We start from the raw sequence: 15,130 nt of genomic DNA, 5'->3' as shown, positions 1-15,130 counted from the left end.
GACGAAGGACCCGATCCGGATAGCCCTGCTAGAGTGTTGCCAGTCGATGAATCCCTTTGGCCATCTTGGATAGCGGCACTGTGTGTGTTGGTGGTTTGGGTCATGGTATTCTGACGTGTAGGTGTTGGCATAGTTTTCTGAAGGACGAAACTCTTGGAATCCGTGTAGCAGCGAGGCGCTGCTTGGGTTCGCCATGTCTCGGCGCCTGTCGTCGTGTTGGTGGAGATGGGCCAAGTGGACGTCCTTGACAACGGTAGTCCCGAGGATTAATCTCGATAATCTGGCAGGTTTAGGACGAGTTGGGCAAATCCAAGGCAAACTCTATTTGAAGAAACGTCTCTCTCTTTGCATCCGCCTTCAAAATAGAGCCAGAAAGGTGACTTGGGAGTTGGCAGCCCTACATCGAGTGTCATTTACACCAAGACCCCAGGTCCGAACACTTTCGGACGCCATCAAACACACAATCCCACAGCTGAAAGAAAAGAAAGCATGGCTTGCAGGCTTACGCAGTGGAGCGCAATTAACAGTGGGCGTTGGTTCGACCAGGCTGAGGCATTTGAGACTATCATTGGACAACAATTCAAGATCTACTCACCCTCTAGGCATCAAGATGCAATCTTGGGCGCTAAATTCATGGTTTGAGAGGAAGGAAATGGATCTTTGGTAATTCAGCCTTGGCGGGGCGTTTGGGAGAGGCAATTTCCAAGTATCGACTTGAGGCTGAAAGAGGACATTCTCGAGGGCAATTGCAGGTTGATGCTTGTCAAAGGAATCATTAGCTGCGTCATAGGCTACGTACGTGTACAGTCCCAGATGATCAAGATGAAAATACCAAGCCGGAAGGGCGGCAAGAAGAGCCTCACAGCAGGGGGCGCGCAGTGTGCATTAACAGCCCGGAAGATCAATGTGACTATGCCAGATGTTTCAATCCTAGCCTCTAACAAGGTCTTTGGCATGAAGCCCAGTGCTGTTCGTCAACGCCCAGCTAAACACCGAATCACCATCTACACGCTCAACTGTCCATCAAACCCATGGACTATCTCAAGCCTTCTCCCCCCTCAAGAGGCCTCCATCCCCAAACAATGGTCCTATAAAAGTCAGCAATCCCATCTCCCTTTCTTCAGGAATACTCACAATTGACACCACCCAAAATTACTCTTCTTCCTCATCTCAGCCCTGAACTTGGCAACAAGCACAAGAACCTCTTCTCTCTGCCATCCCAGTACCTGCGTCAACATGAACAACCCAAACCCCTCGACACTCTCATCAAGTGCAAGCTGTAACAAGAGCCCAGCCTGTTGAAGCTTGGGGTCTTTGGGCCATCCATGAATGGGGCATTTGACTTTCTTCTCGACAATGTCGATGAAACCTGCTGCTGCGAGGTTGTCTCTCATGGCGTGTCCTTGGGCGACTGCGAATGAACGACCCATCTTTTCGCCGCCTTCGTAGAAGAGTTCAGCCCATCGGTTGAAGATGTGATCTTCAGGAAAATCAACGTGATCAGACTCAATCTTGACGTCCATCTCCAGATCCTGAATCCATCCACCGGGCTTGAGATGGTCAAACGCCTTCTTGTAGAGAACCTCCCAGTCAGGGATGCTCCCATACAGGGCGCGAATGTGCACAAAGTCAAAGTGCTCCAGCGGCCACGTCCAATCGAGCAAACAATCCTCAATGACAAACTCGACGTTGGGAGGCACCCACGTCGGCTGGATAGGACTCAGATCGGACCCGATAACCTCCGTCTCTGGAAACTGATCTCCAAAGTCAATAGCCCAGATCCCAGTCCCGGTCCCAATATCAAGAACCCTACCGGGATGATCACCAATGGGAGCAAAAAACAACTTGTCGTCGAGCGTCATGAGCAAGCCATTGTGGATCATGTCCAGACCCTCATTCTGCTGCTCGTCGTTAGGCGCCCAGTACTCTGTCGTCTGAATATTCTCAAAAGTCCTCCCGTGAAGCCTGCGATAGTTGAGAATGCTACTCGAGACCGAAGTAGTAGAGGACGCCAAGCTGCCCTCGACTGCAGAGTCAGCATCGTCAAACTCGACATGCGGATCGGCCTCGATCCTCGACGGGGAGTCAGGACCGGACGATGACTTGGGGGAGCTTCCAGGCGAGTTGTTTCGAGACATGACTGTATTCCAAGTGACATTGGCAAAGAGGAGAAGCAGAATTGATCGCAGGCGCCGCCGCAGCCGTGTTCGTGGCTTGCCGGACGGTACATCATATCCCCGCAGCGGAATCCCTACCAAGAAAATGACAGAGAGCGTTTCATTGTTGGCCATTCATTGATGAATCAGCGGGTCGACGTGCAGAATTGTTGGTCATTGATGGTCGCAACTCTCCTTTTCATCGTCCTCGGGGTCTTGATCACCGTGGATAGAACCTCGTCAATGTAGGGCTGAGTGGTCTCGATTGTGGGGAGAAGCTTTAGCACTAAACTGAGACCGTTTTGTAGTCTCCATTGCCTTTGAGATAATCTGAATGATGAAGCTTCGACGGAAGGTTCCATTGTGCTCGGAACAAGCGGAGAAGGGCGTGAGAAAGACGGGCAGATCCGTGCTGGTGAGTGTGTTCTTCCAATGGCTCAAGTAAACGGCGCCCAGTCGCCCCTCGATGGCTTCAATTGCCCCTTCATAGTTCATCTAGACACCGTTTGTCTCAGATAAACCGATGATCATCAAGAACTCTCCACATCCGCGTGCCTGCCTCGTACAACATGACCATCTCAATCTACACCCTCCGTTTCTCGAGAAGCACAACATCCGCAATGCAGTCTGTGTAGCACATGAATCACCATATAACTGCCGGCCACGCTACCCTCGGGCAAAATCACAGCTCACGATTGACAGCATCACACCCGAGTAACAAGGTAACATCAATGTTTTGTAACGAAAACATAAGAAAAAGCCATTAACAGAAAACGCCAGCCATCCATCCACCTCAGGGTATCAACGCCGCATCCCGAATCGTCCAGTTCACTCAATACGTCTCTCTTCAGATTCAATCCGCTCGTACTTTGTTGTCTCGTGGTTTGTCGTCCAGTGCAGTCTCCGTGAGAAGAAGCGTCCGAGGAACAAGCCCATGCTCACAACGCAGCCCACAATCATGAGGATACCAAACTTATTGCTGATCATGGGCTCGGCCTCGGGCCACACGCTCGCGATGCTGCTCGGCATGAGAACAGGCTGCCCATTCTGCATGTCAATCACAAACGTAGACCCCATGATGGCGCCGTTCTTGTCGAGTGCCGCAGCACCCATGTACCGATAACTGGTCCGGTTTCCCAGGAAAATCTCTGTCTCGAAGCCCGTCTTGTTAGCCAGAGCAACGAGATTGTCAAATCCACTGAGTCTGTTTGCGTAGGGCGATGCAAGCTAGTCCAAGTCAGCACAGTGAAACACTCGGCAAAGAGCCAGAGAAGTAGACTTACCACGGCCCACGAGGCAATATCCGTGGCACCGTTCCACGACAGGTAGACCGTGGCATTCTCCGTCGTCCTATAAGGAGCGTCGACGGCAGCGCTGGGGAGCCACGACGGACGGCCCGTCCAGTTGCCCTTGTGGGCGCGGTACGCAAACATGTCGGCTTGGAATCCCTCGCCTAGCTTTCCTCTCTGGACGCTCATGACGACGGTGCCGTTGGGTGCGTATTCGACAAAGCTTGGAGTATATCCCCATCCAACAATTACATTGCCACTCTCGAGTGTCTGCATGCCTCCCATCGCTCCAGAGTCGATTCCGGATGGGTGATAGTACTCGTGCACCACACGAACCGTCATGTCGGTGGTGTTAATGGCCAGATGCAAGCCTCGAGATCTGCAAGGTCCGTCACAGTAACCAGTATGCTCCCCATGATTGTCAAACATGGTGATGTGGCTCTGGTTCTTGTAGAATCTGGCATCGTGCTGCCAGCCAAAGTTGGTCGCCCTACCTCCACTCAAGTCCCTGAACTGGTTGCGACGACCTCCGAGAATCCAGATAGGGTGTCCATTTGTACCGTCGATGAGCGCAATGGTCGAAGTGTGGCGACTAGAGATGAGATAGTTGCCGTCCTCCGTCTTCTCGACCGAATTGATGTGGAAAAAGTCGAATCCTGAGCCTTCCTTAACGCCGAATCCTTCCGTATAACGCGCATGCGTGTCCTCAAGGCTGAAATACTGAGACGCAGCCCACTGGAACAGAATCTTATTGGTGACGGGGTCAACCTCTTGGAAGCCGCTGTCCATGAGCATGGCGTCGGCCTGTCCTCCCATGATAGTGCAGTCGTAGGGAATGGTCCAGTAGGCGGAAAATATGATGGTGCCGTTGGATGTGAGCTGAACCTCGTGCATATCGGCGAGAGCACCACCAAGACCCTGCGCAGTGACGTTGAAGACGAGGTTGTAGTTCTCATCGTAGACAAGACCATAACCATTCGCATGGCCTCGGTTGTGAACGCCCTCCCAAAAGACTAGATGCCGACTGCCATTGAACATCTGAACATTGGAGCAATAAGAGTTATCGTAATGCTGATCAGCATACACAAGGCTAAAGTCCCTAGCATCGAGAATCATGGGCCCCGCCCTCATCTGGCCATAGACTGTTCCGAGGAAGATGTACGGCGCTTCATCAAGGCCATGGCGATTGAGTGAATTGATATTGAGAATAGGAGCGACGATATCGGAGGAGCGGAACGTCTGGTGAGCGAATCCATTGGACGCCTCTGCGAGTGTCGTAAACTCGTTGGCCTGGTTGTAAAGGACCAAGTCAGCCAGCGACGGCCCAGCCAAGGCAAGAACAGAAGCCAGAGCGCCGAAAGCGAGTCTGAAGGATGCCATTATGTTGCTTTAGCATATACCAAGTAAGAAATATTAGAAGAAGCCAAAAGCAAGAGTCGGGAATGTGTTCTAGGTATCAAGTAGTAGGAGTCGGATTGAATAATATGCCGTGAGACGTGAGCAGGCAGATCTAGGATACGCAAAAAGCGGGTGTAAGAAGTGTCCAAGGCCTCACAAGGTGCGATGCCGGAGGCGACGGCTAACGAAGCAAGCAAACTTGAAGAGAAAGGAACGATCGATGGTTGATGGTCACGCAGCGTGAAGCCGCACCCAGGAGAAGAAAAAGAATGGACAAGAGAAAGAAGGTGATTCTAGCGATAAAGATGAGAAAAATGAGGGGCGTCTAGATTGATATATACACAAACAGTAAAAAAACATCCTAGTTCTTCTCCCTCCTGGAACGCGCGGAGGGTGGATGTAGGAGGAGGAGCGCTCGAGGGCCCGTGAAGTTGCATGTCTCGATTCCATTGGCACGCCGCTTTAATCCGTCACGTTTTCCACTCTATTCCAGTAGGGAAAATACTTCCAAAGGAATAAAAGCAGCGTCATACCAAGCCGGGTTTGGTCCCGTCCACCTCGAGGTTGACGCAAGCCCCAGACATGGGTTCGGGCGACCGCCCGGAGCTACAGTCAATAGCGATCGACTTGGCGTGGAGTGATACTCTACATTAAAGGAACAAGTACATCAGGGGGTCACTATGAGATGGTATTTCTTGTTCAAGTTAGGACACACTCGACGATGTGCTCCAAACGTCAATATCCGTCTCGGACCTTACGGATTCATCCTCTCCTCAATGTTCAACATCATCCCTCTCATGATTAAACGCCGACACATCTCTCCAGTGGAACCTGACCATCAGACGACAGACATGCGTCCAAAAGAAACACCCGAGGGCTCCCAATCCCAGCCCAAGACCTGTCCTCTGAGCCTTTGAAGGCGACGATCCAGGGTCCACTAACCACTATGAAACGCGTGTCCTGGCACGACCGACTTCCGAAGAGACTGCTTTCTACCAGTTCAAATCGATGAATGAACGGTATGTGGGAGAAGAATATTCGGGATGCGGGTGAGGCCGTCTAGGATTACGCGGCTAAGCATAAGCTCCCGCAAAGAGACGCCGCCTTTAAACGTTGATCCACAATTGATTTTACTTTTATATCCAGACTCAGCTTACCTCTAGTCACTACCTAAAACGCAAGAAGGATTAAAAGACGATTATTAATGTTGGTTCGCTGACAAAAGATCAACTTCATCTTCAACTCACAAAGCCCCTGACTTCTCACATGGAAGGATCCTCATGATATGTAGAGTGTCTGTCTCTCCTTACAGGGACCTTGATTCAAAATGCCCTGACAATCTTTACCTCTGGCCCCGCCGATTGCCGAGAGCTTCGGATGCCGGAGGTCCGATAGCCCGGGTCCGTGCCGAAGGTTCTCATGGAGGGATCACGACGATCACTTCAACTACATCTTTGGATCTACGTATATTACGGAGATCATCTATCAATTCCAGCCTTGGAGTATAAGTGATATATCCATCATTCCCTGGACTTTCTAGCTACACAATGCCACTAACTCACAGAGACTAACGGGCTATGAAGAGACATCAACGAGATGGTCAGATACATCAACAACTTCAGTTATAAGGATCATCCATTACAGCTTCCAAATCCGCGTGGCCCTCAGGTATACATATCAGAGGCTACGAATGATACGACAGTCACAAAACATTCAGTCACTAACAATGTACAGAAGTGTTCCTCAAATATATCACAATTGATGACCCCCACAGGAGGCTACCTAGAAGAAATATCTACAACAGAATCTCTCTCTCCTCTTCTCCAAGCCCATCATACAGACGGGTCACCTCGAAAAATTGACAACGATGTCATGATGCTGAGCAGACAGAGTTTAGTAGTCCTCGTCGTACTCCTCGTCAGCGGGGCACTCCTCGTCATCAGCGGGCTCCTCATCATCGACGGGCTCCTCGTCATCAGCGGGGCACTCCTCGTCGTCGACAGGCTCCTCATCGTCGACGGGCTCCTCATCATCAGCAGGGCACTCCTCATCGTCATCGACGGGCTCCTCGGCACCGGTGTCGGGAGCAGCAGTGGCAGCGGGGGCGTCGGAGGAAGCGGTCACGGCCTGGACGAGAGTGGTAGCGGCAGGGGCCTGAGTAGCAGCGGGGGTGGAAGCAGCAGGGGCAGAGGGGGAAGAGCCGCTGTTGCCAGAGCCAGAACCGGAGCCACCGACGACAAAGTCGATGCAGGACTCATAGGTCTGGTCGATATCGGGAGCGTCCCAGAACCACTGGAGAACGCAGTCGCCAGCAGTGGTGCAGTCACCACCAAGGCTCTCGGGGAGGGTAACGCTGAAGGCGGTGTTGTTGGCATCAAGACCAGCGTTGGAAGCATAGTTGGAGAACTCGATCAGGGGCTCGCCAATGACGGTGTTGGAGCTGGTCTTGACAACGGAAACGTTGGCATAGCCGGTGTGAGGAGCGGCAATGTTGACGTCAAAGTCAATCTCCTGACCCAGGGAGTAGGTCTGGACGTTGTCGGCGTTGTCCTCCTGCTGGAAGCCCTTGCACAGCCACAGGTTGCACTTGGCGGGGTCGGCGCCGGTACCGACGACCTGGAAGATGCCCTGGACGTTGCCGTTGATGTCGGAGCTCTGCTGGTAGAAGGGCTGGTCGCCGCAGGCAGCCTTGTAGGCATCACCGGGCTTGCGGGGAGGGGGAGAGCGGACGAAGCCGTGGGCGGCGACGAGGGGGATGAGGGTGAGAGCAGCGGCGTACTTCATTTTGGCGGTTTTTTGTTGAGTAATTGTGATATAAAGAAGTCTCTTGGACCAGATGTTTGTTTGTTTAATGAGTGATTTGTGAATAAAGGCTCAAGAGCACGAAGCAAATGTTGAGTATTGTTGTAATTGAACGGCCGTCAAGGCTCGAAACGAAAGGTATGGGAATGAAAGGATGTACAAAAACGTACAAGAAAACACAAAAAAATGAATGGATAATCTGGTCCTTCGAGGTCCTTGGAGAGAGAGGCTGAGGAAAGTCGAGACAGAGAGAGGGCATCGTCGAGTTGATATACGGCCGTCCTGCCGGGGGAGGATTCCTGCATCTGGCTTCCATCTCCGCTTCCAGGGGAGGAGGAAGTGAGCAGGGACGTCTACCCCCCGGTCCTTGAGGGACCAGGAACCGAGGCCGGTGGCGGCAATAGAGGCCGGGGGTTTGGCAGGTCTGGATGGACAAGCGCCGGCCGAGAGTGGAGGAGCTCAATGCAGTCAATTGCACTCAAGCTTAACAGGGCAGCTATCAATGATGACCAGTTCCTCAATTGTCTCTTCAGACGTCAAAAATCGTCCAAACAAATCCTCTACAAACCAAACTGTTTGCATAAACACATCAGCTCACACCACGTTTCGTTTACCGTCTCATCGGCATTAACAATTCACCATGTCCATAACCTGTGTCAAGTTCAATCTTTGATCACCCCATGAACACCGCCAAGATGCAAACCCGCCGACTCACCGGAAATCCTAACACGGACCCTTGTCGCGGCGCGTTTGGAGCCAGCGCAAGGGGCGCACAGGCGATTGGTGGAACATCGACATGCAGCGTTTGAGCCTCAACTTGTGGCCGCCGCGGGCCCAGGGGAAGGAAATCTTGGTCAATTTTGTTCCGCGCTGGAAATCCTCGGCCAGAAATCCTCAGTTGAGATTCGCTTAGATTCGACAAGAGGAAATACCGGAACAGAGTTGAAGAGCGGTGATGCCTTCAACTGCCACAACCTCACCATTATTTTCTTTTACTTTAATCAAATTCACAAACATCAATCAACACTATAAACAAATCATCCCATCTCTTAATTGAAACTCAATCTCCAAACCTCGATCCCCAATGCCCTCTTCCCTCTCCCCCTCCTCGCAACCCCTGTCAACCAGTGGATCCTCCATCTACCAGATAAACGTTTTCTAAGCCATGGAAAAACTATGCCCATCTTTCAACGCGAAACGAGACACAGATGTCCTTGTTTCAGGCTGGCCCATGGAACATCCCCGCCGTCGTCCAAGGGATATTTTTCGTCCGTAGATCCTTGACAAGGGGGGAATCTTTATTCCATGGGCGCTAAACTCTAGGCGAGCGGTCTCTCTCTACGCGAGCAAAGATTTCACCTGAGGCGAGGATTTTCCAGTAAGAAATCAATTTCTTATTCAGCTTCAAAAAGGGGTATAGGTTTACATATAGTATCTCCGCCGAGCGTGTTGAGACGCCCAGACCCAGAAGCCCCTGCCATTCCATCCATTCTTGTATCCAACGCCCGTTGAGTCGCTAAGCTACATCATCATGATCCGATCATATCGAGAAAGGAAAAATAACAAGACAAATCCCTGATGCAGGAGGAAATCTAGATACATAGATGAAAAGAAAAGATTAATTAACCCGCTTAGATAGGCTCATCCCGAGGCTCGATGAGAACCTCGTTGACTGCCACATGAGGAGGCTGGCACACGGCGTACACGATCGAGCTCGCAACCTCCTCGGGCTCCAGCACCTTGGCGCCCGTGGGCTCACCGTACTTCTTGAGCGCCTCCTCGTCCGTCGACATGCCCAGGAGGTCCGTCGCCACGTTTCCGGGCTGGATTGACGTCACCCGGAGGCCGGAGCCCGCTGTCTCAACTCGCAGAGCCTGCAGAGTCGCCTCGACAAAGAACTTGCTGGCAGAGTAGACGCCCAGGCCGGGGAACACCTTGCGGCCGGCATCCGACGAGATGGCCACGATGTGGCCGCTGCCGCGGGAGAGCATGCCAGGCACCGTCGACGACAGGCAGTGCAGCAGACCCTTGCAGTTGACATCGACGGTGCGCTCCCACTCGTCCGTCTGGTTGTTGGCCATCATGGTAAAGTACATGACACCCGCGCAGCTGACAAGGATGTCGACAGGGCCCAGCTGCTCGCTCGCCTCCTTCATCAGGGACTCCACCTGGGCCTTGTCTGTCACGTCCGTCTTGTGGAGCAGCACCTTGCCTCCGTGCACAGCAATCTTCTTCTTGACGCCTTCGAGGGCCTCGGTGCGTCGAGCTGCCAGGGCGACGTGCGCACCCTCCTTGGCAAGGCCAGCAGCGACAGCGGCACCGATGCCAGAAGAGGCACCTGTCACGACAGCAACCTTGCCGGCCAGACGACCCTTGTTTGCCTTCTTGGCCACGCCGTTGACCTGCACACGCTTAGGAGGGCGAGGCAACCAACCTCGCGCGTAGAAGTGGCGGGTATAGATTTCCAAGAGACCGTCGTCGATCTTGGGTCTGAAGACCTCGTACTTGTCTAGGGTTGGTTGTGTCTTGCCATCCTTGAGCACAATGACAGACTTGAGAACCTCTACGTTGGGCATACCACCGCGGAGAATATCAACGGTGAAGGGATCGTCTCCTCCCTTCCTGTCGCCTCGCTTCTCATGCCAGAGAGCAACCCATTCGTCCCATGGGAGAGGCTCTGTGGGGTAGCCAATCTTGGCCAGAGAGTCAAATACGTCCTTAGAAGCCACAGGAGCGGGATCACCCAGATGGTACAGAGTCTGGTCTTCATCATCCGTGTGGTTGGCGAGGGTAACAATGGCTTTGCTGACAAAATCCACTGGCGTCATCTCTAGGAACCATCCATCGACATCCGGCGCTCGGCCGAGCTGCAATGACTCGACCAAGATGGCGTTCATCAGATCCCAAGCGTTCGTCGAACCAGAGTGGCTATGACCGGTAATGGTACCAGGTCGATACACTCGGACAGGAATACCTCGACGACCGGCCTCGTAGACGAGCTTTTCAGCAACCCACTTGGTCTGACCATAGCCATCCAGCAGCTTAGTCGGGACATCGTCAATATCAATGACAACATCCTCAGACCAGCCCTCAGTGGAAGGAGGAAGAACACCGTTGGTGGAAACGTGATGAACAGTCGCTCCACTACGGCCTGCGAGTCGCAGAATCTCCCTCGTACCTCCCACGTTGGCATTCCTCAGAGCAGCATAGGGATACACCAAGTTGACGGTGGCGGCGGCGTGCACAATGACTTGCACACGAGTCGCCAACTCGTCAAAGGCTTCAGGCGAGAGACCAAAACGCTTCCTAGCGAGTGTCCCTGGCAAGATCTCCATGCGCTCCAGCAGATAATCCTCCCAAACGCCCAGGTCGATCAAGTTCTTTCGGATTCGGGCCATACCAGCCGGTGCACAGTCCTCCACGGGTTCGGGAAATCGCACGAGACAGATGATGTGAGCATTGGTAGAGTCAACCAAGGTCTTGAGAAGGAAAGCTCCAAGGTATCCAGTGACACCGGTAAGAAGGATCGTGTCAGCGTCCTTGAGAGCACGCATCGGGGTGCCATTCGACTGGATCTCTTCAGGCAGAGCTGAATCTGCGCGGAGAACAGCCGGCAGATCAGCCTGCACAGCAGCGGTATGTCCATCGCGAGCGGCTTTGACGGCCGAGAGATGTCCGTCCAGAGTGGGGTTTCCAGCCAAAGGCGCAAGAGGAACAGGGAATCCAAAGGTCCTGGTAAGTCGGCTCGCGAGATCAGCAAGAGCCAGCGAGTGACCACCCAGATCGAAAAAGTCGTGCTTCGGTGTGATGGCATTAGCGGGCATGTTGAGAGATGCCGCCCAGAGCATGATGATGGTCTCCATCTTGATCTTGATGTTGTGCTCCTTCTTCGGAGGCGCCTTGGGTGACCGCGGAGATGGTGGCGGAGGCAGAGCCTTGAGATCAGTCTTGCCAGAAACTCCATGCGTGGGGAGTTCGTCGAGCTCAACCCAGACAGGAGGAATCATGTAGTGAGCAAGGTGATCTGAGAGAGCACGTCGAGCCACCGGACTGTATCCGTACTCATCAATGATGGGAATGGTTCGATCTCTGGGCTCGCCCTGTTCGCGGACGATGTATGCCACAATCTGCCTCTCCAAGCCCTCGCCGTGGGCAATGACTGCACAATCGCGAACAGCCAAGTGTTTTCGGATAGCGCTCTCAACGGCGCCAGGCTGGACGGTGTAGCCACGGGTCTTGATCATACCTCCAACTCGGCCTGTGATCTCCAAAAGTCCGCTAGGAAGCAACCTCGCAAGATCACCAGTTCTGTACATGCGCGCATCCTTTTCAGGGTCGAAAGGATCCGACTGGAACGCCTTGGCAGTTGTCTCGGGTAGGTTGAGATATCCTCTTGCCAGGAGGTCACCACCCACGTACAGCTCACCACTTACACCGGGACCAACTCTGTTGCCGGCCTCATCAAGGATGTAAGTGTGTTCGGGGTCAGTGAGAGGACCGACAGGACAGACTCTCGTGTCATAGTCGATAAATGTCTTGATGTCACCCACTGCAGTCTCGTGGGTTTCACTAGCGCTGTAGACGTTAAGAAGACGGGCGTTGGGAAGGGCGTCAACGGCGCGTCGAACAAGGTCGGTGGTAACAACCTCGCCATTGAGCCACAGCGAGCGAAGATGAGGAAGACGCTCGCCAAGCTTGGGGTGTCGAGAAAGAACAGTGGCCAAAAGTGTCGGGGTCATGAGGGTATCGGTGATGCGCCACGAAGAGAGAAGCTCAACAAGAGCAACGGGATCATAGCTGGCGTGGTCGGGGATAGCGACAGTGGTGGCACCCCGCAGAAGAGGCCGCAGCATCTCCCAGATGAAAAAGACGTTGCAAGCTACCCTGTCACCGGGCTTGAGGTCGCTGACGCCGAATCGCAGGTCGTATGAGCGGATGGCGGCTCTGTGGGGGTTCATGATACCCTTGGGCTGTCCAGTGGTACCAGAAGAGTATGAGACAAAGGCGAGCCTCTCGACGTCGTCTTCCTCGGGTAGAGGGCGTCTCTCGTCCAATTGAGGCGTAATATCTCCCCTGGCCTCCTTGTCGGGGTGGTCGACGATAATGACGGGAACATCAGACTTGATGTGGCTGGCGTGCTCGACCTGAGTCAAGATGACAGTTGGCTTTGCATCCTCAATGACATCTCGCAAAAGACCTGGAGGATATGCCACCTCAAGGACGAGAAAAGCACCACCAGCGCGGAGAGCAGCGACAGATGCAATCACGTAATCGGCACTCCGTCCCATCAGGACACCGACGAGGTCATCGCGACCAACACCGTGGTTGCGCAGCCGCTCAGCCAGAGCCCACGTCTCCCTGTCGAGCTCGGCATAGGTGAGCGATCTCTTCTCATCCTCAAGAGCCACAGCATCAGGCGTGGCAGCCGCCTGCTGCTCAAACAGAGCAGCCAAGTCCTTGTTAATGTCGATAATGGTCATGATAAAGGACTAGACTTGGGGGGGTATCAAGAGGGAACAAGACAGAAATGTGAAGGGGCCTCGGGTAGTTGTATCTTTTAGAAGCGGTGGGTGGGTCACGCGACCAATCTGCAAGGCGTTACTCCAAAAAAGATGTCGGTGACGGGGACCGGTAAACTAATGCTTGGATCCGATCCCAACAATTAATTGCGGACAGGCGGAGGCTTCCGGTGATACGAGAAAGGGTCCCAGGTTCGGGGTCTGCCAGTGTGTAGACACCACGTGGAATTGAGCGAGTACGGAGGGTTTCCGGTCAAGATGTCACGTCTCAAACGGTTTCCATTGCTTGAAACGGATCGTGGAGAGCTTCTCGCGGGGTCAATGACGGGATAGAGGCTTCTTTTGACTCCAAGATCCGAGTTTTATCTCGTCCCCACAAACGGCAAAAAAAGAGATGGTGATGATCAAGTGGAGATATGTGTCTTGGGTCAAACTCCAGATATCCTGTTCAACTTGCTTCCACAACCAATGCTTTATAAACGCAGGACTTGCCACGACCAGAGACTGGTCAAACCGCAAACTGTGAGAAATATCAAGGCCAATTGTGCATCCATCAGGGCAATGTTGGATTGGCAAAAGCCCCCACGTCGGGAATTGGCGGTTGGTGATTGGGTTGCAGCTGAGCCGCCACCAGAAACCATACCGCTAGACCTAGGGCCCGATCAGGTTTAGCTGCCCGCCAGTTTTTCGAGGGGGAGGGGATCGGCTCCATCGTGTCCCTGGAGAAGGTGGTAGCACGTTTGGGGGGTAGAGAGGGACCTTTGTGGTTGTTTGTGTGCAGTAGAGATGATTCTAGTCATTTTGAAAGGGCGAAACTATAACAAGAATTCCAGAGGACCTAATACAAGAAATATCTTCAGACAATGTCAATGCCAAGTCAAAAGCCCTCCCGTTCATGGCTGATCCGTCAGTGAAACAGCCTCCCAACCAGACGGCTGGGCCACTTTCACGTGCTTGGAAGCCATTCTTGTCTCAGAACGCTATCCCCCTTGCGTCCCTAGCGCTCATTGCAGGGCACCAATCGGAAGCTCCCGATGCCGGGGTTGAATAAGCGCTTTTCCCAGTTCAGCTTCTCCTGGTTGTAGGGTAGGTCGTGAACTCCCCGTGTACATCGGCTTCGAGTCCCGATCACGATGTCAGAACGACATCCACGCCAAGGAGAATCATCTGTTCATGAGAATGAGTCTGAAGCATGTCTGTGTGGAATAGTTTAATGTCATTGACAAAATAATTGCGCGGGGGCTTGGTCACGAGAACTTCTTGATTCGCCCTCGCGAGCTGAGGTGACGTACGACTTGCCTGCCCCAGATAACAAGTGCCACCTTCAGACTCGTCGCGACCTTGACATCCGCGGGATGTCGATTGCGTGATTAACTTTCTTTCAATTTGGGATACTTCTCACGCGAGGTGGTGACAACCTTCGGATCTCGCAAGGCGTGTTCCAAGGATCAACCTATCGTGTAGTGAATGCCTCCATTCCCTTTTGCGCTGACCGAGACACAACACGCGTCAACACCGCTTCTATCAGCAACTTGCCAACTCATCACCCCCCAAAAACTGTGAAACCAAGGTCACGGAACCAAATTGCATCATCATTCCCTTGATCCCCCATCATATCGATAGGCCCCGACGACCCGAAGGGTATGGGGGTCGGCCCATCGCCACCACACGTCGCCCATTACCACATTGATCGCCCTGCATGCGCTATGCATGACGGTCGGGGAGAATGGACAGACATTGGGTGGTGTGCCCGACGAATCAGTGGACGTGCAAAGAGCTTGTTTTATCCGGATTGCGTCCCTGAATCGCCTTGGCTGAGGGTTACCCGAATAGGAAGATGATGTGAGACCACCTTGGGTTCGTGAGGTGAGTATCGTGAATGAAGCTTCGGGGAGTTCAATTTGTTTCCATTTGACGACACGTTTTTCATGTTAATGGCACGAAAGCTATCGATTTGATAATAATA

General features: G+C 53.0%; 4 protein-coding genes across 4 annotated transcripts; all 4 read right to left on the bottom strand.

Annotated features, from left to right (window-relative positions):
* Positions 1-1,036: 1,036 nt before the first annotated feature.
* On the bottom strand, positions 1,037-2,138 carry NCS54_00618400 (Hypothetical protein; the record flags this gene model as incomplete). The annotated part of the gene is made up of 2 exons (XM_053151657.1): positions 1,037-1,088; positions 1,135-2,138. 2 exons carry the CDS (start codon positions 2,136-2,138, stop codon positions 1,037-1,039), a joined length of 1,056 nt encoding a protein of 351 aa, XP_053007632.1.
* An 846-nt stretch (positions 2,139-2,984) lies between these two features.
* Positions 2,985-4,825, bottom strand: NCS54_00618300 (Hypothetical protein; the record flags this gene model as incomplete). Its single annotated transcript, XM_053151656.1, has 2 exons — positions 2,985-3,383; positions 3,440-4,825. The coding sequence occupies 2 exons, from the start codon at positions 4,823-4,825 to the stop codon at positions 2,985-2,987; spliced, it is 1,785 nt and encodes a 594-aa protein (XP_053007631.1).
* A 1,911-nt stretch (positions 4,826-6,736) lies between these two features.
* Positions 6,737-7,627, bottom strand: NCS54_00618200 (Chitin-binding type-4 domain-containing protein; the record flags this gene model as incomplete). Its single annotated transcript, XM_053151655.1, has 1 exon — positions 6,737-7,627. One exon carries the CDS (start codon positions 7,625-7,627, stop codon positions 6,737-6,739), a length of 891 nt encoding a protein of 296 aa, XP_053007630.1.
* Positions 7,628-9,276: 1,649 nt separating this feature from the next.
* On the bottom strand, positions 9,277-13,125 carry NCS54_00618100 (Carrier domain-containing protein; the record flags this gene model as incomplete). The annotated part of the gene is made up of 1 exon (XM_053151654.1): positions 9,277-13,125. The coding sequence occupies one exon, from the start codon at positions 13,123-13,125 to the stop codon at positions 9,277-9,279; it is 3,849 nt and encodes a 1,282-aa protein (XP_053007629.1).
* Between the last annotated feature and the right edge of the window lie 2,005 nt (positions 13,126-15,130).

Source organism: Fusarium falciforme, chromosome 4 (assembly GCF_026873545.1).
Source record: "Fusarium falciforme chromosome 4, complete sequence".
NCBI classification, from domain to species: Eukaryota; Fungi; Ascomycota; class Sordariomycetes; order Hypocreales; family Nectriaceae; genus Fusarium; species Fusarium falciforme.
This window is presented reverse-complemented; position numbering and strand designations above follow the sequence as displayed.